We start from the raw sequence: 23,868 nt of genomic DNA, 5'->3' as shown, positions 1-23,868 counted from the left end.
GGGGGCTGGCGGGCGAGGGGGCGCGGCGGTTGTGGGGGCTCGAGGAGACGGTGGTGGCCATTAAGTTGGCAGAGACGAGCGTCGAGGTGTGAGTGAGTATGCGATGAGGAGAAGAGTAGACATCTTTTGTCGGAAGAGAGACGCGCGAGTGGCGGCGTCAGGTTGACCGGAGTCCTGGCCGATATTCTGCCCCCGCCGTGTGATGGTGAATTGGAGCGCAGCGTCGACAAGTCCGATCACCCCTGACTGGTGCTGTGCCTGTCGCCCGCCGAAGACTAACAGCTAGCTTCAACTTTGACATCGTCCCACGCCATCAACCAACTAGTCTCATCCTCCATGACACACAGAAGCATACCACACCCAGCATTCGCATCCCGCACCCCGAACACACTCTCTCACACATCTCCAATGCATCGGAACGACTGACCCACCACGCTCAGGAGCAGCGGCGGGGGCGCCGGCCCAGAGGCGCAGCACTGATCGCTCCCCAGTCTTATCTGGTTGGTCGATCTCTTCCGAATCCTGCAATCATCCTGGCAGCCAAAGACGGCTCTCGACGCATGCATCGCACAATCGGCGACTGTCTTACTCACCGGCGACCTCTGCATGCATGTCGTCGACGTGTCTGGACCCACCTAGTCGTCGCTAGGGTGGCGGCCCCGGCGCAGCTGATCATCTTAGTCTCTGCCTATCTTGTGGGGTTTCCGGCTACTCGAGTGCCCTACTGGGCCGAACTAGCCTTGAAATGGCTATCGCTTGTTCCGATGCACATGGCCGCAGAGACCGACCGCGGTCAGTTACTGTCACTCTTGGACCTGGCCAGTCACTCGTGAGATCGTGATGGTCGTGACCGGTACATTGGGCTCACTGGGCGTCACGTCGACGGCGTGGGGCATGTGTCCGTCCGTCCGCTCGCAACGAACGAAGAGAATGATGCGAAGTTGAAGATGTTTCTCACATCCCGACTTGACCCGCAGACGGGACCCGCAGACGCGCAGACATGTACCGCGCACTTCTGCGAACAACAACGAGGACCACTGCCGCGGCCCGAGGCAGATCGTTCATGGGTGTGAGTAGCGCTGGAGGCGCAGCGAGCGTTCCGTTTTCGGACCGAGTGGCGAGTTGCTTCTCTGCAAAACTTGTCTTCGCAGCTCTACTGACTTAAGCTGACCCCAGGGACCCAGCAAGGAGAGAGTCGACGGCCTATCTCGCATCCTCGCCGACGTTGCAGATAGCAATGCATCACTTTGGCGCGAAAAGGCCGAGCTGAAGCGAGAACTGCACATGCTCGAGGAGCGATTCGCCGCTCTCGTGATCGCACACGAGGCAATGGCCCAGCGCGTCGAGGAGCTCAGCGCGAGAGAGAGGCAAGGGCCTTTGTTCCGGCGTTCGAGCGGTGCAGGACAGCACATCAGATGAAGTTAAAGATTGCATTATGATACATGAGGCATATAGTGATACGGAGTCGTTATGTCATGGAGTCTACGCCAGTCTAGCTACTCTCTCCTCCCTCTCGCCACAGCTCACGCTCATGCCCACTTGGCCAGCACGCTCATGCAGATCAGGCCCGCAATGACGGCGGAGAAGGCGGCAATGACCTTGCTCCACTTGGCGCGGCGCAGGGGTCCGTCGACAAAGTCGCCCGCGACGAGCTTGAACGTGGTGTAGAGCAGGATACCCGCCGAGATCGAGTTGAGAATGCCGACAGAGAGGAGCGACGCCTTGCCGTTCTGGGAGAAGGACTGGCGGATTCCGATGCCGATCGCAATGCCGATGGGCGTGATGAGGATGAACGCGAGGCCCATGAGGGCAATCTTGAGCTTGCTGACCCAAGTAAGGAGAGCCATGCGCGCGCCGAGGGCCGCGCCTTCGAAGAATTGGTGGAAGACAATGACGATGAGCAGCGTGACCCAGCCGGCACCAGAGCCCGCGCCGAGCGTGATTCCGATCATGATGGAGTGGAAGATGATGCCCGCCTCGAGCATGATGACCTGCCACCCCTGCTCCTCCTGGAAGAGGGCATCGGCATGTACACAAGCGTCGGCGACCATGGGCTGGGGAACGGTGTTCTTCTCAACGTCGGGCTCGGAGCTCGCATCGCTGCTGCCAAGGTTCGGGGACGTGTGGAGGTGCATGCCGCTCGAGCGCGATGCCTTGCGGTCGGCGGCGCGCGTACCGATAAAGTCGAGCACGGCCGTCACGACGGCAGCAGCCATGGCAATGGCGGGCGCGGTCGCCTCGTAGGACATTTCGCCAACGCACTCGTTTTGGAACATGACAAAGCCGTGGTAGAGCAGATGCACAAATGCAGTGGACAGGATGATGCCAGTGCCAAAGTGGCGCGCGAGGAAGAAGACGTTGGGCCAGAAGCCGAGCTGGCGGCCCCAGGACGCCGCGTCGAGAGGTTGGGAGCCGGAACGAGCCCATCCGGCAACGATTGGGATCAGAACTCCGAGAGCACTGCCGACGAGAATGATGAAGATGGCTCCAATGTGCAGACTCATGTTGTAGTCCTCGAGCAGAACGCGGCCGCACGCCAGTTGCGCGTCAGAGCAGTCGCCGTGCGTATGTCCGACTGCATGTTAGCAGTGGCCGATAACGTGGGATGCCGGACGATCTGACGAGATCGGCATTGGAGAAGTTACTCACCGTGAATGATACACTCCCCGCTGTCCTCGTACTGCGCGTCGTGCGCCGCCTCGGCGCTTCCCGGAGCAGCGGCCTTCTCGCAGTCCCAGTGCGTCTCGTGCCAGGTGCACTTGCCGCGTCCTGTCGGCGTAGCGTCGGGCGACGCGGCGGCGGTTGAAGTGGCAGGTCCGTCGCAATGCCAGTGGTCGCCGTGCTGGTGGCATCCCGTCGACTCGGTCGGCGAAGGAGCGGCAGCAACACCACCCTCGTGCTCGTGGTCGTGCTCCTCTTCGGCGTGGTCGTGACCCTCTTCGTGGGCGTGGCCCTCTTCGGCGTGAGCCTCTTCTTCGTGCTCATGATCGTGCTCGTCATGCACGGCAGGAGTGACCGTGGCGGCCGCAGTTCCCGTAGCTGTCGCGGGACCATCACAATGCCAGTGGTCTCCGTGGGCGTGGCATCCGATCGACTCGGTCGGAGACGGGGCAAGGGGCGCGGTAGATGTCTGCGCAGCGGTCGTCTGCGCCAGCGCAGGCGCGGCGAGCAGGAGGGCGGTCTGGAGTGCGGCCCACTTCATGGTGTCGGTCGCGTTTTGGTCAGAGGTGATGAAGAGATCAGACACCTTGGCATGCTGACTTTTATCAATGTATCGGCGCCCAGCGCGTGCACGTTTGCGGTCGCGGACTCGCCCAACCTGGAGGTCATGTCCGCGCCGGTGCAAGGTGTGCAGAAAGTGCAGGTTGCTGGAACTTGATCACGGATGCCAAGAGTGCCAAGAAATGAGGACTTGGTGTATCTCGGTGACATTGGGATGTTGTTACTGGTCGGCGAGCGCCAGATGAGCGCCAGTCGTGCGCCAGAGTCGCATCGGCGCCGCGCAGAATGAGGACTTGAAGGTGGTCAAGACATGGAGGACTGGGCAAAGACGCGAAATGAGGACCCGACCGGTGCCCTTGAACGGGTGCGTGCCTGGATAGTGACGTGCCTGATTTTGCTCCTCTCGAACTCATGTGGCTCCGCTGTGCTCTGCGCACGCCGTGCAGCCGTCAACGCCCCGTCCATGCCAGTTGTGCGTCGCCGAACATGCCGAGCGGAGCAGCGTCAGGCTCTCAACCCATCTGGAATGTAACCGATTGTGGACTATAGTGATCAGGGAATGAGGGGCAACTCCGACTCGCCGAGAGCGAAGACCTCTGTGATCAGCCACGGAAATCTCAGTTCTTCGACAACTCCTTCGTTAACATTGTCCGCGATATTCGGATCCGTAGTCCTCTCCGGAGTTACAAGCGCGCTAGTGCAGAGTGAATGGTCTGTGAGCACCCTGGATTCTCTTGTCTAATCGTCCATTCGCTCAGAGCAGTCATGCTCGCTGGTCAATTGCCATGTATCGGTCGTCGGTCGCAAGACTGGTCTCGCGAGTTCCGCTCCCCAGCATATCTGATCCTTGACATGCGCCTTTTCCCCGAGCACAGACCACAGATAGCTTGCCGCTGGCCGAAAGGAGGACCTCCCCCCTTGTGGCGGCGTAACCTCGGACACGAGCGAGCGGGCGGGTCACTCGTGACCGGACGATCCTCATTCGTGTGTGGGCGGCTCAACTGGCAGTTACTCGAAGACAATGATGAACATATCTCCAGCCAACCTGGCACAGACAGTCTGGCCACTTTCGAGGCGTCGCACAGCGAGGACTGCGAGGCTCTCAATGTCTTGGCATTGAGGTCATGAGCGCCACGGTCTCGTCCTGGTGGAGAGGTAATGTTGGTCGTGAGGCAGATAAAAAGCGGGAGCTAGTAGATATCTTATCATCAACCCAGCAGTCCCAACATGCTCACCTCGCTTCTTCTCACTCTCGGCGCTGCCGCCAGCGCCTCCGCCGGCCCCATCCTCATCCCCCGCGAGCTCAAGGAGTACTCGGCCGATGTCGAGCTCCACTCCTCGTGCAATGCCACTCAGCAGCGCATGCTGAAGCAGGCCCTCGGAGAGATGAACGAGGTCACCTCGTTTGCCATCGAGTACCTCGAACACAATGGCGCGCAGGACCAAGTCTTCACGACCTATTTTGGTACCGAGCCCGAAGCGTACCCGACCGTTATCGGCGCATACAAGGCTCTCCTCAGCGCGAACAAGAAGGGCGTCCTCATCCGCTGCGACGACCCCGACGGAAACTGCCACCAAGACGGTTGGCGCGGCCACTACCGCGGCGAGAACGCGACCACTGAGACCGTCATTTGCGACTCGTCATACACCGACCGCCTCTTCAACTCTGCCTTCTGCATGTTTGGCTTCCAGCTCGCCAAGGACAAGCCCAGCACGTACTGGTCTATTGACCTGATGTGAGTGCTCCCGAGGAAAGAAGCTGACCGCAGGCACCGCATGTATCACGTTCCGCAGGTCTCGAACGCCGCTGTGGGTCACATCACCGAGGGCCTCGCCGATGTAACGGACAAGGCCGCGCACAACTCGACTGGCCTCGACCTCGACTCGGATGCCCTGCAGTACTTTGCCGCCCACGTCTATGCCATCGAGGTTGCCGGCGGCGGCGAACAGTGCATTGGCGACATTGGCCACGACCACGACGAGGCTCACGGCGACGACAACAAGGATGCGCGGGGCGACAAGGACTGCCACACGCACGCCGATGGCACTGTGCACTGTGAGGGCGGTGACGCTGCTCAGCCGGATGCTCAGCCTTCCTCCGCGGCCACTCAGCCTACCTTGTCGGAGGCTCCTGCTCCCGCTCCCACCTCCGAGGCTGCCGCCGCTCCTGCCCAGGCCAGCGACAACTGTCACACCCATGACGACGGCACCGTTCATTGCGGGGACCACGACGAGCCCGCCGCGCCGGCTGCTGAGCCCTCCACCACCTCGGACAAGGACTGCCATACCCACGCCGACGGCACGGTCCACTGTGTCTAAAAGTAATAGCCTCCATAAGTTTATAATCGCGATGAGTGATGCACGAAGCCCTTTAGGACCTTCACTGGCTGATGTTAGCAAGAGTACTCATTGTGAGCTTTGCATTGGGTGCATTTCGGTTCATCTTCCGATGAAGCGGTTCCAGTTACGCTCCAGTGTCTGCACGGTCCATGTCTCGTCGTCGCGGAGCTCGCGCACGTGTCCTTTCTCGTCGAAAACCTCCCCGTCATCGTCATCGCCGCCCACATTCTCAGTCTCAAGCTTCCACCCCTTGCACGTCGATATCCACACGGTAGCAGCCCAGATGAGTCGAGTGATATCCCCGATGGAGCTTGTGTCGCTCTCCACTAGCATGCGATCCCGGGGCACAGCGCGGACAACGTCGTCCCCTAGCCGGGCCGTGATCAACACGCTCGGCGAAAAGTAGACATTCGGCATGGTGCGCGCAAGCTGCGTGATGAAATCGGGGCTCATGCCGCCGCACGAGTGAATGCACGCGTTGCCCCGATGACCCTTCAGGAGGTCCATTGTCGCGCCGCTCGCATTCACACAGTGCAGGCTGGCGGGCACGCCCAGCTCTTCGGCGAGCTCGAGCTGGAGTTTGCAGATGGCCGTCTGGTGCGTCATGGCCGTCTTGAAGGGCGTCATTTGCGCTGGCTCGTCAGAGCCCCGTGGCGGCCAGATCCGCGCGCGCGCGGTCGCATCGAGCCCGATCTCGCCCACCATTCCTCCGCACTCCTTGATGTTCTCCCGCATCTGCGCCAGCAGAGGTTCGAACGATTCCGGATCCGGCAGCTGCGGCAGCAGCGCCTCGAGCTCCGCGACCTGCTTTGCCTTCTTGGGCGCGAATACCGCGAGGTAGTGATCCCGCTTTGAAGGCTGCTCACCCAGGTAGTACCGGTGTACGAACCAGGGATGATACCCAAAGCACGGCTGAATATCTTTCCGATCAGCGACAGCCTTCACGCTGTCCTGGTCGATGTACGTTGACATTGCGGCCAAACGGCCCAGTGGCACAGCATCGTAGTCTGCGGCAGACGGCGACTTGTCCGTCGGGTGGGCATGCGCGTCCGTAACTGCCGTCAGCGGAGCAAAGCAAGCATCTTACGGTGTTTCAAGACCTCATTTGGGGGTAGCTCGATCGTCTTCCAGTCCGGAATGCTGGCGAGTTTTGACTCGGGCTTCTTGGCTCCGTTCTCCGCTCCTGTCGGCTTAGTCTGCTCGATCGAAGGACACATTTTGGACAGAACTGAGATGCAGACGCCATGATGTCAGAAGAGTCGTTGGTGGAGGTGCATGTGGAGGTTGAGGACTGTCACGTGATGAGCCGGATGACGCTTGCGATAAGCAGAGTGTGTGGTGGGCAAGGTTTCGCTTTCACTTTTCCGTCGCACATGCTCGACTATGCTGCCTCGTTCGTGAGCGCAGGGGAAAGTAGTCGGTACACTTCCGCCCACCTGCGTTGGCGATTTACCGCAAGCTCACGCACTCACAACAGGCAAACCGGCGGTGAGGCACATGACGCGGCACAAGCACAATCGGTCAGTTCACACGGTAGATCCGCACGAACCCGCACCTCCGCACCTGAAGCCGCTCCATCATTCCACGAGCAAGCGAACGACCTCTTACAAAACTCTGCAACGATACGTTCGGATTCCATGTCCGGAATCCAGCTCTCGACACAAGCCTGGGCCCCGTGGAGAAACGGGAGAAGTAACATGGAGACCCCAGATGCTGCCTGTCGATCTCGTCTCCATACTCCGCACACCCAAAGTCTGCCAAGCCTGATGATTGCCGACTGATCTCGAAGTACTCATGGCAACCATCCCGCAGGCCACAAAGCGGCAAAGGGTGATCGAGGGTTAGTCTCGAAAGGGTCACACGAGAGCCCTTCTCTCCTATAAAGCAGCACAGAAGCGAGGAATCCCCTCACGAACGGCGAACATGACTTCCACACTCTCGGACAGCAAACACGACGTCGACAGCGAGAAGGGTGAGGTTTCCCACAGTAGGGAACTCTGTGAAGACCACCATGGCTCCCAGACAGACAACATTGACGCCGGCTTCGAGCCGGCGTTTGTACACCGCACAATGCGCAAGGTGGACATGCGCCTCGTGCCCATTCTCGCCGCGCTATACGCCATCTCTTTGATCGACCGTACCAACCTTGGACTGGCGCGTGCAGCCAACGGCTTTCAGATGGACCGCGACATTGGAACTGGTGAGGGCATGCACTACTCGATTGCGACAATGCTGTTCTTTGTTCCTTACATCATTTTCGAAGTCCCAGTGCGTGATCCTTCTGCTGGGTGCGTGCTGACGACAGTCGCAACTTGGTTTGCGCAAGTTTGGTCCCAGGATTTGGCTCGGTATCGCAACCGTGCTGTGGGGCATCACGACCATTGGAATGGGGTGGGTACCCTCGTGGCAGGGCTTGGCCGGTCTTCGCGCCGTTCTCGGCCTGTTCGAGGCAACACTGTTCCCCGGTGCGACCTACCTCATCGCGACATGGTACCCGCGGCGGCAGATGGCATCGCGCAACGCACTATTCTTCCTCACGGCCGCAACCACGTCTCAGCTCTTCAGCCCTATCGCCTATTGCTTTACACTGATGAACGGCCTGCAGGGGCACAGTGGCTGGCGCTGGGCGTTTACCCTGTACGGCGTCATCACCGTCGTGATCGGTATCGTCGCAATCGTTGTTCTAGTCGACTTCCCCGACAAGGCCAAGTTCCTCTCAGCGGAGCAGCGCGAGCTCGTCAAGGTGCGCATTGAGCGGGACCGCAAGGATAGCGAGCCCGATCCCCTCACTTGGCGCAAGGTCGGGAGATACGCGTGCGACCTCAAGCTATGGATATTTGCCTACCTCTTTGGCGTGAGCTCGCTCTGCGGCTACTCACTCGGGTATTTCCTACCATTGCTGCTGTCCGCAATGGGCTTCAAGAAGAGCATCGAGCAGATGCTCCTCGGCGTCCCAGCGTACTTTTACGCCATGATCCCGTCATGGATCACGGCGCAGATTTCCGATCGCAAACCGCACATGCGCGCGTGGATGTTCGTCTTCAACTCGTGCTCCACGTTGATCGGCACGCTCATGTACTCCCAGATCAAGGAGAACAAGGCGGCCCGCTACGTTGGCGTCTACTTCGCGGTGGGCGGGTGCCAGAGCAATGTTCCTCTCGTTACGAGCTGGTGCCAGTGCAGCATTCGCGCACAGTCCAAGCGCGCTTTCGCGTCCGCTCTCGTCATTGCCTGGGGTGGGGTCGGCGGCATTCTTGCCAGCGTGACATTCCAGCAAAGGGAGGCGAAGCAGGGCTATCCTACCGGCGTGTGGTTCACTGTGGCCATGAACATTGTGGCGATCGTCGCCACCATTGCGCTTAAGTTCTGGATGAGGTGGAGGAACCTCAAGGCGGACACGGAGGGGGTTGTTCTTGAGGACGACCCTGGCTTCCGGTACCAGGATTAGGCGGCTGTGCCGGGTGCCGGCTCGAATGCAAAATGGACGATGCATGTCATTGAGGTTATAAGGCGGGCTACAGAATACAGGCTCCGACACAAGGCTGGGCCATTGAGATACAACTAGGTTTTGCAAGCTCGCAAGATGAAGCTCAGGCGGTTCCATTAGCCGTTGAGAGCCTCAATCCATCCAGCGAGGCCGTAGAGATCATCCGCCTCTGCACCGCTCGCCCGAGCAGCCGAAGCCTTGACCGACTCTGCAAGCCGTGAACGGAATTCGGGACAGCTTTGGCCAGAGGTGTTGTCGGAGTTGATTTGATATGCAGAGAGCTTGTTGATGAGATCGTTGTCTTCGATGCAGGCAGGGCCGGTGATCGGCCTGGCTGCCGCGAGGGACGCGAGAATGGAGATTGCGGCGAGTTTCATGGTGCGATTTGGTATTTCAGGGGACAGATGCTGCGTGGGCGTGGAAGTTAGGGAGCGGTTGTAGCGCGCTATATACCTGGGGCTCAATGCCGCTGACGAACTGCCTGCGGAACGCACAGATTTCCTGGATCAGTCTGAGATTGTCGGTGCACTACGTGCGCGAGATACCCAGTCAAGGTCCGGCACAGGATTGCAAGATTGCGGCGAAGATTCTTTTACAAGTCGCCAAGCGTCCTAGAACATATGCGATGCACAGGCAGTGAAATATGAAACGAGAGCCACTCCTGCAGAGCACCGCTGTGCGGAGGGTAGGCGGTGCATATCTGCAACCGTCAGTGCGATGGAATGGGTTGGGTGGGGGGGTAAATGTGTCTTCTGCTGTGATCTACCGATCGTGTCTAGGAATTGCGGAGGCGACACGGCGATGACGCTCTAGGGGTTCGTGAGGACAACCCCCCGCAATAGACGGAGTCACGGGATCATGAGAGACACCGCAGAGAAGCTTCTTTCTCAGCCGTGAAGACACTTAGAAGCATCCACGAACGACCGCAACGGAGGCGTTGAAACATGAAACAGGTGTGCCTGACTGTTACCTGAAGGCGGAAGCCATCGACGATGGGGCACCGCTCTGGTGTATGAAGGGCCATGACTCACAGCAGCGGCGTGTGAGCAGCTGCTCGTCGTCTCGTCTTGCGCTGATACCCACCGATACAGAGATGTCTGCTCGTTAACACTGCAATGCGACACCGCCTCTCTCTGGTGCCCCTCCGGGTGTGGGTTCCGCAACTTGTGGACAGGGTATGCTTAGGGTAGACGACACTTCTAATGCGCTATGCAGTCGGATTGCGGATAGAGCACGTTACTAGGGGTCTTCAACGGTACCCGTCAGACATCTGTCGGAGTTCAAGCTGCAGAGGTGCTGAAGTCATGGAGACAATGCAGGCGCTGGGCATCGAACTCCCTCAACACAGGTATAAATCGTAACGTCGCTCCGTGCGTATCTCATCGACTGTCGCGCTCGTCCAAGACATACCATCTCAGTTTTGAAGACATAGGTTTCCCGACACAAATTCAACATGAAGCTCACGAGCTGCATCGCTTTAATCTTCCTCGAAGCCTCCGCATCGGCAGAGTCCTGCATCATGGGCGAGCTCTGCGACCGCGTCATCAAGGAAGGTTTGTCGTGTGATTCTGCGGGCATTTGCGAGGCCCACGTACAAGAGATTTACCAACAACTCCGCGAAGGAGCGGCCATCCTCACAGACGGGACCGACAATGGGGATGGTGAGGTTACGAGCCAGGACCAGGCTGTCGCAAACCGCAAGATTCGCTTGGCTGAGGGCATTCAGCACTGGGGGCCTTCCGCGGGGTTGCATGAGAGGGAAGTGCGTGCCACGGGCCAGCCCGTTAGGTAGTTTCAAAGTCTCGAAGGTCTGTACAGCGAATGGATGCACGTGTTACAACCAAGCAGGATATCTGACTCCCAAACTGTGACGGTTGTCCAAGTCTACTGACATCTGTATCAGAACAGAGGTCAATTCTCATCTGCAAAGTACGAGGTCTGCCCCGCACTCGGGAGCTCAGTACCAGCCTCCGTTCTCCTCCTATGCCAATCAGCATTCCCGCCCATTGTTACTCGGATCAACAAGCGCAGGACGACTGAGGCATCTCAAGTGCTTTATAACGTGAGTAACAGGTGAAAGACCCACCGATCCTGCCCCCGGGCAGACGGTCAACGAGTCCCGGCATCACCGGCGCCGCAGGTATAGACACAAGGCTCCACAGCTCTTCTTGATGGCACCTGCATTTGATCTCCTCTCCCACGCTCTTCAAAGTCTGTGAGACTGCGAGAACAGACGTCACTCATGGGCCGGGCGGCAGCAATGATGCGGACGGCTAAGGCGTCGCGCAGGCCGATGTCTCACTAATTGCTTGCTGTGCTGCTAACGAGGTACAAGTAGGGTTTCTCATCTTCGTGCAGTACACAATCACACTCTAGGGTCGATACCCAAGCTTCGAGAGTCAGGGCTCGTTGTAGAAGTGCCACTTGAAGCGGTACCTACCGTCCTAGGCGCTGCGTTAGTGTTTGACTCGAAACAGTGAGCACTGCTCTAACGTCGCAAGAGCCCCAAGTTTTCGTCCTGTTGCGGTACACATATGGTCCCACCCTTTCATGAGCGGCCCTCAGTCGCCGGTTGTCATCTGTGCAATCCTATCACACGAGGATCTGCGGCAGTGCTCCAGGCTTCAAGGCGATCCTCAGCATTACGGTCTAGAGTCTAAGATGCGACATTCGCTCGCCGACATGGGCGCTCCATGGACAGTCACGAGAGCTTTATGCGCTCTTGCAATCTCAGCTCATCACTCGGGAGCTATAAACCAAGTTTTCAGTGGTCCTTTCGTATATCCTTCCACAACACCTCGCTACATCTCCTACAATCATGAAGCTAGCATACACCGTGGCCATCGCCGCCCTCGCCGCCACGGCCGCCGCTGAGAGCTGCTTCCCGGAGGGCATGTGCCCCGGCATCGAGCATCATAGCTTCAGCTGCGAGCTTCCCAACGACTTTGACAACTGCGACGACTACAGGATTCACGTCCAGCTTGAGCTCGACAAAACGGCAACCGATCAAAACGACAACGGAGACATGATCAGAATCATCGCCAATTGGGTTGCCGAGCAGAGCCAAAGTTAGGGGTGACGCGCCAGTGATTGGTAGTTGTCTCAAATCGTACTCTCTTGCCAGAGTATCAATAGTCGCCGCTGACACGGCGCTCTGTAGCGATAGAGCAGAAGTGCTCGATGTATTCTGCGTACAGTACACCGCATCCGTCGTCCAGATGTTACCTCAACCGAGCGGCACATCCGTGAGCGGTCAGCTCTGCAGCACAGCTGTAAACATGGCTGAGTTGGGAGAGAAGTAGAAGCAGTGTCAAAAGTCCCATGTGCAACAGAGATGCTGAAACGCTTTACCCGACGTTGGCTGAGGTGTCTTCAGGATCTACGACTGTTGCCATACTTCTTCCTATAAGATGGTTCCGCCGACGGCGTTGTTTCATGCATCGTACTCTATCTTATCCAATAGGGAGCACAGCCTTGAGTTTCACTAGAAGCGGCGTTGCCGTACAGTGTGTCTTGGAGCGCAAAATCCCATCGTGCACCGCCCCAAGAAAGTGTAGGCGAGCACTCATGGCAATGCTCTTGCAGCTCAGCCATAGAATGATACCCAGTCGTAGCGGGTGGCGGTGTATCTGGAGCCAATCATGACGGCTCAACTTGTCGTTGGCTGATGGACAGCCTGCACCCCTTAGCTTCCGAGGGGCGATCGCTGTCATTCCCTGTCGGCGGCGCTGGCTCTCTCAGAGTGAGCACTGCGCGCCGTTGAGTCAATGTGTCGTGACTACGCAAGCGTCTTTCTTCTCTGGTACTTCGTTTTGCGGCCCTATAAAGACCGTTCTGAAACTGAAGCGTTGCATGCCAGAACGTCCTTCGTGCAAACCCCTCGGGACCACAGCCATGAGGCTCGCCAAAACCATCGCCATCCTCGCACTCGCCTCGTCTTCGATGGCCGCCAGCTGCTTTTCAGAACAATTGTGCTCTCAATTGCAAGCAGAGGAACTAGAGTGTGGGCCTCCCGACGGAAACTGCGAAGCATATCCATCACAAATCGTAAGCCAGCTCAAGGAGAAGGCCGATGCCGCAGAGGCTTCAGGATCGACCGAGGATCTTTTCGCAGCCGCTCGAATGGACACATTACGCAAGACGATCGAGTGTTGGTTCAACCTAGGCAGTAGCAATTGGAAGTGCCCCGTAGAAGAGCATATGTAGAGTAATTGTGAATTGGCGCACTACTGATTGGCAAGTCGTGGGTGATGAAGCCAGACACGCTAGACACCTCTTGACTTGCTGGAATTGAAGGCGTGTCAGGTATGCTCCTTCTCCCCGTGGCACGATGCATAGAGCACCTCTTGTTGCGAGTGAATCTCATAGCCTTGAACCTTTCTTCCCCTGCTTCATTGCTCGCTTCCGCTCCACTAACCAACATTTGACGCAAGGGGGGCCCGTAACCTGGGCGGCCGAGGAGGGAAGCACGACGCGAAATCGAAAGGCATCCGGGAGTCTAGTTTCGGTGTTGAAGTGCGGGGTGCGAATGCAAGTCGCTCAACTGGACGCACCGGCTGGGCCGTTGAGCTTCTTGCCCATGCGGTAGCACCATTGAACTTCCCTCTAGGCCTAAAACATGCACTCTATCTGTCAGGCAGAAAACAAGCCGGCAAGCTCGAGGGTATCGAATCCCTTTTACCTCGCCTCAACATCTATCACGACTTCTTCAGCTATCGTTCGGCTACTATCCGAGAAGCACCGACGACCGTCCGCCATCGCCTCACTCGGCAACTGGGTTTGACCTGGGACCGTCATGTCTCCTCTTGCTCCCAGTGGTTTCCTACCTCTGCTCGTAGTCACTTTCGCAACTTGGCTTACTAACCGAAGCAGCAGGAACATGGCTTCGTTTCGAACCAAGTGGTCAGCGGGTACTGGGTGGTGCTGCAAACCTTTGTAAGATTGCGGGACCACCGCCACCTAGCCGTTCCTTGGCATCTCGTCGTGAACGCGTATGCAACGCAGCGTTAAAGGTTTGTTCGGGAGATGTTCACGATAATGTCCAAGACGCCAAGCTCGGTCTCGGCGACGATGACCGCGTGACGACGGGCGATGTAACACTTGTTGCTTCCGCGAGGTCCGAGCCACAGGCGACCGTGAGCTTGCTGTTGTCATGGCATGGGGTTACCTGTCCAGAGAGAGATGGAGGGCTGGAGAACCAGAGTGGAGCACAGTGCCACAACCAGACCCACCCCGCGTATTTTGGCTTTAGTCGCCGATCGCGACGTCGCAACATTGTGGCACGCTCCAGACTCATCCCTCTTTGAAACGTCGGTGATGCAATGAGCACTGCCATGCGCAGCTGGTGCTGTCATGTGCTGCTGCATTATGACGGAGGAAGGGCTGCATCATGACGGGGGAAGGACTGCACGCGACGGTCCGGAGTGCCGACGACACCTCCCGGAGTTCCGTTGTTACCAGGCACCTTCGGCGTCATGTGAGGATGGGCATGTCGCCATGCCCGCCCGTTGCCACATGAGACGCCACATGAGACGCGTGAGACGCGTGAGACGTCGCGGGTAGGTGCCGACACCGCCTTCAACGTCATGGGAGAGTCCTGGGTGGAGCGATGGAGTGGCTGCCTCTCATGCGTGGGTAGTGGCGAACTGGGTGTGGCGAAATGTCGAGAACCATGCGCGCTTGGTGGTTTCGCGCTGAAGCACCTCGTTGCTGCTAAGACAAACTTTCCAGCTGGTGGCGAGATCGTCCTGGAAAGGTATAAAGGACGGTCAGAAAGAGGTCTTTTGAGAGTCCAACGCACCGACACTCGACTGCATCTCCCCCCCGGAACCTCCAAACGCCTTACCGTCCTATAACTCCACGACAACCAACCAACATGAAGTTCTCCACCACCGCCCTCATCGCCGCCTTTGCCGCCACCGCCGCAGCTGAGACCTGCTTCCCCTCCTGGATCTGCGACAGTATCGGCGCCGAGGGCTTCTCCTGCGACAGCGACGACTGTCGCTCGTTCCGCGCCTCGGTCCGTGACCAGCTGTACGCTGGCGCCGGCATCATGTTCAGCAACGGCGACGACGCGAGCCGCGCCGTCGCGGAGCGCAAGCTCGCCGCTGCGAACGCGGTCAACAACTACATCAACGGCAACTAAGTAGATTAGTCCTAGCAGCGCCTAGGTCTGTAGCCTGTGGACGTCTCGGGACTCTTCAACAGGGTGACCTGGGGTGCCACGCTCGTCCTGGTTCTGTATCTGGTCTCTATGAACACGTGCTGTTGCTTGTCTCATTTGCTTTCCAGAGCGCCGCGACAGCAGCCATGCGCCGCTGTCCCATTTGGCTTAGCAACTGACTTAACCATACGCAATGCGCCAAGCCGTAACCTCGTTGCGTATCCACATGGTACGTATGCGGGAGGCAGGATCTTGGGTTCTTGATCACCGGTCCCACGACTTCACTACTACATTCCAGCGATGATTGCAGCATGCACTGCGCTATCCTGGCATTTCCATTTTCAGATTTTGGAATAGTTCGCAGAATCGTCTGCGCCGATGATTCTTCTGGTGGAGGAGGCAGTACTCAGCACATGATGCGGCCATCTCGCCGTCCCCGCGTCCCGACTTGACAACCGCGCATGTTGCGCTGGCCTCAACAGCATATCGGAATCAGAGTCTGAAGGGATGGTCGTGGGCCGTGTCCACTGAGCCCTGGAACGATCATGGAATGCGGTGCTCGGTGGCTCCGACGTTGGGTAGCAGAGCGCGGCGCGGAGGCAAACGCACGGCGGACGAGCAGCTGGGTCAAGCCCGCCTCCCCGTCTCATCATCGGCGCCGCTGGAACCCCCCACCACCCAACTCCATCGCCGCGTAGTCTGAAGCAAAGCCACATGGGGTGCTTCGGCGGCTCCGCCTAAACTCTGGCTCTGACAGTATGCAGCAGCAGATGATTCCGTCAGATCCAGCTCCCCGCGATGACAACGGTCTCTGGGCCCTCCGTCTGAACTCGGCCTAGTTCGAACACTCTGCTCCGGCCTCCGGGACGCATCGTTGGGAAGCTGGGAGTGCTGCGAGAGTCGCTTCGATGCCAAGTCGACTGTAGTCCGCGATTTTCTCCATCCCGGCTGGAAGACCATTTAGGCGTCGGAAACGTATGGTAGTGGCAACGTCAGTATGATACGTACAGCAGAGGTGAGCCACATGGCCACATGGAGCCACCTGATGGTTGCGGAGCGCCATGTCATTTCGCGTCGCGTCGCTCATGTCATGACGCGTGCACAGGCGTACGTAGGTTCCGTCCCTTACTTGGCAAGATGCTTCTGCAGATCAGTGAAGGTATGGGCGTGGAGCGACATGACCGAGGTGATCCCGGAATCTTGGGACATCGGTGATTAACAGAGGCAATGCGGCGCAGAGATAAGCGAGGAACGGTTCTGCGGTTCGGCGGTTCTGCGGTTCTGCCGGACGCCTTCCGAACAGCCGTGCACAGCTTGGGGCATACTGCGATGTGGCGTGCTGCCATGATGCCGACTGCGGTGAGACGACTGAGAGCGGGGAGACAGGGGATGCTGGATCAAGGCTGGATCAAGGCTGGCTGGACGATGGAAGGGATGAATGGGATGGCGGATGGCCGAAAATAGCAAGCGGCAGAAAGGATGCATTGCGAGGGACCCGATTCGCTGCGGACGGATGGCTTGTCGATCGAAGTTCATGTTTGTCGCGTCGTGGCGCGGCGCCAGAGGGCCCACTGGTGGAGGTGACGTCAATTGCCCTCACGTGACTGCGCTGCGGACTGGACCAAACACAGCAGAGGCCGCAGGCCGGCGGCCGCCAGTTCCGTAGCGCGCGTCCGCTGCTCGGCGCCCAAGAGCGGTCCAAGGCATCCCAGGGGCGCACCCGGCCTAGGACCAGGGTGGAAGGAAGGACCCAGGCACGCAGAGCCTTGGCATGGCTCACTACTCACTCCGGAAAACAAAGTTGCCTGCACTCACACACACCGCCGCCGCCGCCATCTCTCATTCTCTCCAACGCACAATCAACATCTTGCATCCATCCACCATCCATTAACTCCTGCCATCCACCATGTGAGCAACATCTTCGTACCGCTCTGACCACAGGGATACCACCGGCTGGAGAGAGAAGCGCCGCGAGGAGCGCTTCAACCGTCAGGCCGCGCAGGATGCGCACTCGTCCTACTACAAGCACCCCGCCCTCCATGCCAGCACCTACATGCCCTACCAGCGCGAGGCCGACCCCGACGCCAACCAGCAGGCTCAGCCCTATGACCCCTGTCACCCCAGCCAGCAGGGCCAGCAGCCGCAGCCCCCGACGCGCCGCAGCAGCCAGAGCTCGCAGAGCTTGCTCGAACGGTACTCGTCTCACGGGTCGCAAGAGGGCAAGGAGGAAAAGTCGCCTTACTCGGGGCCTGGTCCTAGCGTGGCCGACATCGAGGGTGCCGGACAGGCCGGAGGCGCTGGTGTCATGCAGCCGCACATCCAGTTCATGTGAGTCAGGTAGTCGCGGGCGCGAGGCGTGGGTGTACAGCCTCACGCGTCCGTGCACGCCATGCACAGTGTGCACACACTGACACGCAGGTGCGGCCCCCTCCTCAACTACTACTCGGTCGTGAACGGCGTCTGGCACGGCGCTGCTCTCGTCGTCACCGCGGACAAGGGCTCGATCCTCAACCCCCCACCATACCTCACCATTTCGCTCGGCGGCGCCTCGGAGAAGATTGGCGGGCAGTGCATCCTGACGTATAATGATGTGACGCAAGGGCCCTGCTCGTTCTGGCGCTTCATGATCCAGATCCCGCTGCAGGACCACGAGGCCAAGGTCTACTACTCGATCAATGGCGGCGGCGAGCTGTCCTTCTTCGTCCCTGCCCGTGGCCAAAACATGCGCTGGGTCGCGCATTCGTGCAATGGCTTCTCGGGCGGCGTCAATCAGGAGGAGTTCAAGGGCAAGTATGACACCGGCTTCTCGCCCCTCTGGGAGGATGTTCTCGTCAAGCACTCAGAGCAGCCGTATCACTGCATGGTCGGCGGCGGTGACCAGCTCTACTGCGACGCGATTACGAAGGAGAAGGAGTTGCAGTCGTGGATCAACGCCAAGAGCCGCAAGGACAAGGTTAACCACGCCCTCACGGACGACATGAAGATTGCCATCGACCGCTTCTATTTCAACCACTACTGCAAGTCGTTCCGCAGCAGCGCGTTTGCGAAGGCCAACTCGACGATCCCCATGGTCAACATGCTTGACGATCACGACCTGATCGACGGCTTCGGCACGTATGACGACGAGACGATGGCCAGCCCCGTCTTCTCCTACATTGGCACACGCGGCTACTTTTGGTTCCTCGCGTTCCAGCTGTTCACGGTCGACGCGATCGACGGACAGGGCGACGGCCCCGCCAACCACCCGATCCCGTCCATGCTCATTGGCGAGGTTGGCCCGTGGCTCCAGGGCAAGCGCTCGCACTCGCTCATCACGTACCTCGGCCCCAAGGTGGCAATGCTGCTCCTCGACTGCCGCGCGGAGCGCCGCCTCACGCAGATTGTGTCGCCCAAGACGTACCAAAAGGCGTTTAACGCCATTGCCCAGCTCCCGCAGAGCGTTGAGCAGGTTGTCATCCAGCTCGGCGTGCCGATTGCGTACCCGCGCATGTCCTTCCTCGAGCATTTCCTCGAGTACAAGTGGAATCCGATTACCATGCTCGCGCGCCGCAACGCGCTTGGCCTCGGTAGCTTTGTCAACAAGTTTGACCAGAGCGCCGAGCTGCTCGACGACCTGAACGACCACTGGTGTGCCAACACGCACAAGAAGGAGCGCAACTGGCTCGTGCTGGAAATGCAGCGTATCGCGCGCACGCAAAACGTCCGCATCACCTTCCTCTCTGGCGACGTGCATCTCGCGGCTGTCGGCAAGCTCTTCACGCACAAGCGCAAGCTCCGCACCCCCGTCACGCCCGAGCAGGACCACCGCTACATGCTCAATGTCATCTCTTCGGCCATTGTCAACACGCCGCCGCCGGCGGGCGCCGCCAAGATGGTCTCTATTCTGGCCGGCCACAAGCACCGCACGCTGCACCGCAAGAAGACGGACGAGACGATGCTGCCCATCTTCAACAAGGACACGGACGGCTCGACGCTGAAGCGCCCCTTCATCCTTGCGCGCCGCAATTACGCGAGCATCGACTATCTCGACAATGGCGCCTTGCGCTTTGACATTCGCGTTGAGCGCGAGCAGGGCGCGGGCGAGACGGTTAGCTACCCCTGCGAGTCGCCCCCGCCGCGCTACCTCGCAAACAAGAGCGTCACCTCCACGAGCACGAGCCCCGTCACGCCGACGACTGGTCGGTTCGCTAACAATGACGACATTAGCGTCGTGTCCGGTGCGCCCCAGAGCTTTGCGCCCTCCACAAATGGCGGCAGCGCGACCAACCTCGCGGGTCTCGCGCAGGCGCAGCGCCGCGAGCAGGAGAAGTACAGCAGCGCGCATGCTCATGCGCAAAAGGTTGACGAGGCCTTTGGCCGCGGTGCCGAGCCCAAGCCTGTCAATCCACACAACCCTGCCGAGCAGGCCTACGAGCACGCTCAGCCCGGCCAGTCGAACCAGCAGTTTGCCCAGCAGCAGCAGGGACAGTATCGGCAGCCTGCCCAGCAGCAGCAATACCAGCAGCCCGGACAATACGAGCAGCAGCAGTACGCGCAGCAGTCTGGCGTTCCTGCCGGACAGCCGCAGCAATACCAGCAGTCGTCGTATCAGTCTGCTGGAGCATACGGACAAGACTCGTACGCGCAACAGGGCACTCACGCGCAGGGCTACTCCCAGAACCAGAGCTACGCGCAGCCGGCGCAGTACGCTCAGCCCGGCGCGCAGATGCAAAACGTGGGCGCCCTCAACCACGCTGCTCAGGGCAAGTACTAAGTAACAATGTTGAGATACCCGGACACGACATACCCCTTTTTCACCGGTCTGCAATCACCATAGGACCCATTTAATCAAGAGCAATCATAGTTTATAGTCTTTACTCCTGCGCGATCCTGCGCTGCCATTATGCAAGAATGCACGAAAGCTCCCGTATCAGGAACGAGAGCGTCTGCGCGATGCGGCGTGTAGAGCGAGTGGGTGCATGAATGGTGCGGCGGAGTCTGCGCGTAGCCTCGTGGGATCCGGACACTCCGGTGCCTGAAGGCGTACTGTCTCGCGTGATGTTGCGAGCCTACCAGCGTCATCGGATGAGGCCGGCTGGTGACGGCGACGCCCCGCAAGCGCCGAGTACACCGCGTGTTGACACGACGCCTTTCCTCATCCATCCTCGAGTCTACATTCTCGAGACTAGCTCAGGAGCATTCTTATGCCCCGGCTCATCACTCCTCGCCCACGACACCTCATCCCCATCGCCTGCATTCCTCTTATACCCGTCTTCGCACCCCGTCTCTACCGTTTCTCTTCTTCCCTCATCTTCCCCAACATGGCCAACGCTACCTGTGAGTCACCCTCCTTCTCCATCACTGACCCCAGACCCCAAGCCGCCCATCAGCCCGCCCAACTGGCAGTACACCCCGGAGCAGATCACCGAGGCCATCGACAAGGTCTGCGCTAGCGACAAGGCGCAGGCTGACGAGCTCGTCGCTCTCCCGGAGGACAAGCGTACGTTCGAGAACGGCGTGCGCCCGCAGATCTTCTCTGGCGGCCACGACAGCTGGATCGACTCGCCTGCCCTCTTCCTCCAGCACGTGCACCCCGACGATGCCATCCGCAACAGCTCTATCGAGGCGGAGAAGAAGATGACCGAGTTTGGCCTGAAGGAGAGCGCACGTGAGGACGTCTACAAGGCGCTCAAGGACGTCGAGGCCAATGTCGAGAAGAATGGCGAGAAGCTCAACTCCGAGGAGAAGCGTTTCCTCGAGCGCATCCTCCGTGACCGCCGCCGCCTCGGTCTCGCCCTCGAGCCCGAGAAGCGCGAGAAGCTCCTCGAGCTCAACACCAAGCTCTCCAATCTCCAGGTCGACTTCCGCCGTGCCCTCAACGAGGAGAAGGGCTCGTTGCTCTTCACCCGCGAGGAGCTAGACGGCGTCCCCGAGGCTTCGATCGACGGCTACGAGAAGGAGGGCGACAAGTACAAGGTCACCTTCAAGACGCCGGACATTGTCCCCATCTTGTGAGCTAGACTCAAGTTGCACAGCTGACTCTCCAGCCAGTACGCCAATGTTCCCGAGACCCGTCGCAAGGCGTACATGGGCTACGAGGGCCGCACCATCTCGAACGTCCCCGTTCTCGATGAGATCCTCAAGATCCGTCGCCAGATCGCCGACCTCATGGGTTTTGAGACGTACGCCGACTTCATCCTCGACGTCAAGATGGCCAAGAACTCGAAGACGGCACTCGACTTCCTGTACGACCTCAAGGACAAGCTGACGCCGATTGGTGAGGCGGAGAAGAAGGTCTTCCTTCAGATGAAGAAGGAGGAGCACGCCAAGCGTGGCCTCGACTTTGACAACGAGCTTTACCTCTGGGACTACCGCTACTACGACCGCCTGTGGACGGAGCAGAAGCTCGGCCTCGACGACGAGAAGGTCAAGGAGTACTTCCCGGTCAACAAGGTTGTTCCCACGATTCTCGACATCTACCGCAAGCTGCTCAGTGTCAACTTCTACCCGATCCCCAAGGACTCGCCCGAGGGCAAGTTCTGGCACGACGACGTGCAGGGTTACGCTGTCTGGGATCACCAGGACGGCAAAGACGGCGACTTCCTCGGCTTCATGTATCTCGACCTCTTCCCTCGCGAGAACAAGTATGGCCACGCCGCCGTCTGGGGTCTGATCCCCGGATTCACCAAGGAGGACGGCGAGCGCTCGTACCCTGTCGTGTGCATGGTCGCGAACCTGGCCAAGCCGACGCCGAACCGCCCCGCGCTCATGAAGCACAGCGACGTCGTCACGTTTTTCCACGAGATGGGCCACGCGTTCCACGGGCTGTGCTCCAAGACGCAGATCCCCCGCTTCCATGGTACCTCGGTCGCGCGCGACTTTGTCGAGGCGCCCTCGCAGATGCTCGAAAACTGGTGCTTCATCCCCGAGCAGCTCAAGGAGATGTCGGAGCACTACGAGACGGGTGAGCATCTCCCGGACGACTTGATCGAGGGTATTGTGAAGAGCAAGAACGCCAACCTCGGCCTGTTCAACCTGCGCCAGCTCTTCCTCGGCATCTTCGACATGACAATGCACACTTCCAAGGAGGACCTCGACCTGAGCAAGCTCTGGTGCGAGACGCGCGAGAAGGTGTCGCTCGTGTCGACCGACGGCGAGGTCGTCGGTGGCCAGAGCGCATTCGGACACATTGCGGGCGGCTACGAAGCCGGCTACTATGGCTACCTGTACTCTCAGGTCTTCGCCGCCGACATGTTCGAGACTGTGTTCCGCGCCGACCCCATGTCGCCCGCCAGCGGCATGAAGTACCGCGACTCGATTCTTAAGCCTGGCGGCAGCCGGGAGGAGATGGATTCGCTCAAGGAGTTCCTCGGCCGCGAGCCCAACAATGAGGCGTTCCTCAAGCAGCTCCTCAGCGGCGCCGAGCCCGAGGCGAAGCTTTAAGATATGAAAGAGAGGGCCCAGTAGACAGATGAGATGAAGATGCACCACTAATACATGTACCACGCTCATGCTGAATCGTCTCTTGCTGACCGTGACCTTCTGGCTCAGCTTTCACAGAGATCTATTGGGAAGCCGACCGAGCATGGCGCAGCAGCAGCGTCTCCGGTACGACAACGATGGATCCAGACAGAGTCGTCCAGGAGCGCCTGAGAGATCGGACATCCTGATAAGTCATCTGAGGTGCATGCTGCTCTTCAGGGTCATGCGGGCTTGCCGAAGGAGTTTAGGGGCTGGGGTCCAACAAGTAAAGCGGTGGTATTACCGTCCCAGTCGGTCTCAAGCCGCGGCAGGTCCATCCTGGGGCCGGATTCTCGGACAGTGCTCGTGGCTTGAGACTTCTCTTCGTCCACTCCGCGGGATTGCGCATCCTGGGATAAAGAAGATGCTCAGGCTGCTTTGGTCGGCGGCGCATCACGCCAAAACGATACCACAGGGAGGATGTTCAAAGGCATCGAATACAGCAAACGGGGGCCGGGTCCCCTACTCTCTGGAGCGCGCGTGGACTTGCTTGCTGCGTTTACGATACTGACCGATACTGACGGACAGCTATGGCCGCGAAGCAGCGCCGACAGACCGCTCGGCACTCAACGGGTGGCTATTACGAACAGCGCGTTCAGGCACCGCTTCCAGCACGTCACGGCGGCCGCGTTTAGACCGATCGCTGTAGTCCTGAACCAGCGACGACGGCTCCGAGGTGCAAGAACGCCGAGTTCATCACATTGTGTCTGCAGTCGCCGCGACAGACCGCGAAAGTCGACGTGTGGGGGACAATTCCGCAACGACAGCGCCGAGACCGAGGTGACTTTTTGGTGAGTTATGTCTGAGATCCCAAGCTTATTAGATGCGCCAATGTCCAATGGTCACGATCTACCTATGCATTCATAGATCTGAGTGACTTTTCCGTATGGATAACCCCCAAAAACCGTCCTAACCCCCTAACCCCCTGAGGGGTTAACCCCCTAACTCCACATCAGCCCCTAACCCCCGCCCCTAACCTCTGCTCCTAACCCCTCCCCTGCCCCTAACCCCTAGCTATCGGATCCCATCACCTCTAGGTGCCCAACCAATTAAGGGTTAGGAGAACTGTTACGCCTCGTACCTAGCTTAGGGGTTACAAGGGTGACCCGGGGTCGGTGTCACACGCGCCCTCAATCCATGATGCGGGATGGACCAA

At 59.2% G+C, this 23,868-nt stretch overlaps 13 protein-coding genes across 13 annotated transcripts; 10 read left to right on the top strand and 3 right to left on the bottom strand.

The window, feature by feature from the left end:
* Positions 1 to 1,529: 1,529 nt before the first annotated feature.
* A1Q1_01059 (uncharacterized protein) lies at positions 1,530 to 3,202 on the bottom strand (the record flags this gene model as incomplete). Its single annotated transcript, XM_014325504.1, has 2 exons — positions 1,530 to 2,575; positions 2,650 to 3,202. 2 exons carry the CDS (start codon positions 3,200 to 3,202, stop codon positions 1,530 to 1,532), a joined length of 1,599 nt encoding a protein of 532 aa, XP_014180979.1.
* A 1,247-nt stretch (positions 3,203 to 4,449) lies between these two features.
* A1Q1_01058 (major allergen Asp F2) lies at positions 4,450 to 4,962 on the top strand (the record flags this gene model as incomplete). Its single annotated transcript, XM_014325503.1, has 1 exon — positions 4,450 to 4,962. The coding sequence occupies one exon, from the start codon at positions 4,450 to 4,452 to the stop codon at positions 4,960 to 4,962; it is 513 nt and encodes a 170-aa protein (XP_014180978.1).
* A 36-nt stretch (positions 4,963 to 4,998) lies between these two features.
* Positions 4,999 to 5,541, top strand: A1Q1_01057 (uncharacterized protein; the record flags this gene model as incomplete). Its single annotated transcript, XM_014325502.1, has 1 exon — positions 4,999 to 5,541. One exon carries the CDS (start codon positions 4,999 to 5,001, stop codon positions 5,539 to 5,541), a length of 543 nt encoding a protein of 180 aa, XP_014180977.1.
* A 120-nt stretch (positions 5,542 to 5,661) lies between these two features.
* On the bottom strand, positions 5,662 to 6,779 carry A1Q1_01056 (uncharacterized protein; the record flags this gene model as incomplete). The annotated part of the gene is made up of 2 exons (XM_014325501.1): positions 5,662 to 6,569; positions 6,650 to 6,779. 2 exons carry the CDS (start codon positions 6,777 to 6,779, stop codon positions 5,662 to 5,664), a joined length of 1,038 nt encoding a protein of 345 aa, XP_014180976.1.
* A 706-nt stretch (positions 6,780 to 7,485) lies between these two features.
* On the top strand, positions 7,486 to 9,010 carry A1Q1_01055 (uncharacterized protein; the record flags this gene model as incomplete). Its single annotated transcript, XM_014325500.1, has 2 exons — positions 7,486 to 7,850; positions 7,900 to 9,010. The coding sequence occupies 2 exons, from the start codon at positions 7,486 to 7,488 to the stop codon at positions 9,008 to 9,010; spliced, it is 1,476 nt and encodes a 491-aa protein (XP_014180975.1).
* A 155-nt stretch (positions 9,011 to 9,165) lies between these two features.
* A1Q1_01054 (uncharacterized protein) lies at positions 9,166 to 9,426 on the bottom strand (the record flags this gene model as incomplete). Its single annotated transcript, XM_014325499.1, has 1 exon — positions 9,166 to 9,426. The coding sequence occupies one exon, from the start codon at positions 9,424 to 9,426 to the stop codon at positions 9,166 to 9,168; it is 261 nt and encodes an 86-aa protein (XP_014180974.1).
* A 1,076-nt stretch (positions 9,427 to 10,502) lies between these two features.
* On the top strand, positions 10,503 to 10,841 carry A1Q1_01053 (uncharacterized protein; the record flags this gene model as incomplete). The annotated part of the gene is made up of 1 exon (XM_014325498.1): positions 10,503 to 10,841. The coding sequence occupies one exon, from the start codon at positions 10,503 to 10,505 to the stop codon at positions 10,839 to 10,841; it is 339 nt and encodes a 112-aa protein (XP_014180973.1).
* A 1,026-nt stretch (positions 10,842 to 11,867) lies between these two features.
* On the top strand, positions 11,868 to 12,122 carry A1Q1_01052 (uncharacterized protein; the record flags this gene model as incomplete). Its single annotated transcript, XM_014325497.1, has 1 exon — positions 11,868 to 12,122. The coding sequence occupies one exon, from the start codon at positions 11,868 to 11,870 to the stop codon at positions 12,120 to 12,122; it is 255 nt and encodes an 84-aa protein (XP_014180972.1).
* Positions 12,123 to 12,943: 821 nt separating this feature from the next.
* A1Q1_01051 (uncharacterized protein) lies at positions 12,944 to 13,255 on the top strand (the record flags this gene model as incomplete). Its single annotated transcript, XM_014325496.1, has 1 exon — positions 12,944 to 13,255. The coding sequence occupies one exon, from the start codon at positions 12,944 to 12,946 to the stop codon at positions 13,253 to 13,255; it is 312 nt and encodes a 103-aa protein (XP_014180971.1).
* A 1,669-nt stretch (positions 13,256 to 14,924) lies between these two features.
* A1Q1_01050 (uncharacterized protein) lies at positions 14,925 to 15,194 on the top strand (the record flags this gene model as incomplete). The annotated part of the gene is made up of 1 exon (XM_014325495.1): positions 14,925 to 15,194. The coding sequence occupies one exon, from the start codon at positions 14,925 to 14,927 to the stop codon at positions 15,192 to 15,194; it is 270 nt and encodes an 89-aa protein (XP_014180970.1).
* Positions 15,195 to 17,265: 2,071 nt separating this feature from the next.
* Positions 17,266 to 19,965, top strand: A1Q1_01049 (uncharacterized protein; the record flags this gene model as incomplete). Its single annotated transcript, XM_014325494.1, has 2 exons — positions 17,266 to 17,540; positions 17,631 to 19,965. 2 exons carry the CDS (start codon positions 17,266 to 17,268, stop codon positions 19,963 to 19,965), a joined length of 2,610 nt encoding a protein of 869 aa, XP_014180969.1.
* A 284-nt stretch (positions 19,966 to 20,249) lies between these two features.
* On the top strand, positions 20,250 to 21,206 carry A1Q1_01048 (uncharacterized protein; the record flags this gene model as incomplete). Its single annotated transcript, XM_014325493.1, has 1 exon — positions 20,250 to 21,206. The coding sequence occupies one exon, from the start codon at positions 20,250 to 20,252 to the stop codon at positions 21,204 to 21,206; it is 957 nt and encodes a 318-aa protein (XP_014180968.1).
* A 72-nt stretch (positions 21,207 to 21,278) lies between these two features.
* A1Q1_01047 (uncharacterized protein) lies at positions 21,279 to 22,634 on the top strand (the record flags this gene model as incomplete). Its single annotated transcript, XM_014325492.1, has 1 exon — positions 21,279 to 22,634. One exon carries the CDS (start codon positions 21,279 to 21,281, stop codon positions 22,632 to 22,634), a length of 1,356 nt encoding a protein of 451 aa, XP_014180967.1.
* Positions 22,635 to 23,868: the final 1,234 nt, after the last annotated feature.

This window comes from Trichosporon asahii, assembly GCF_000293215.1.
Source record: "Trichosporon asahii var. asahii CBS 2479 unplaced genomic scaffold scaffold00040, whole genome shotgun sequence".
NCBI classification, from domain to species: domain Eukaryota; kingdom Fungi; phylum Basidiomycota; class Tremellomycetes; order Trichosporonales; family Trichosporonaceae; genus Trichosporon; species Trichosporon asahii.
Note: the sequence above shows the minus strand (reverse complement) of the source record. Positions and strands in the feature narration are given on the sequence as shown.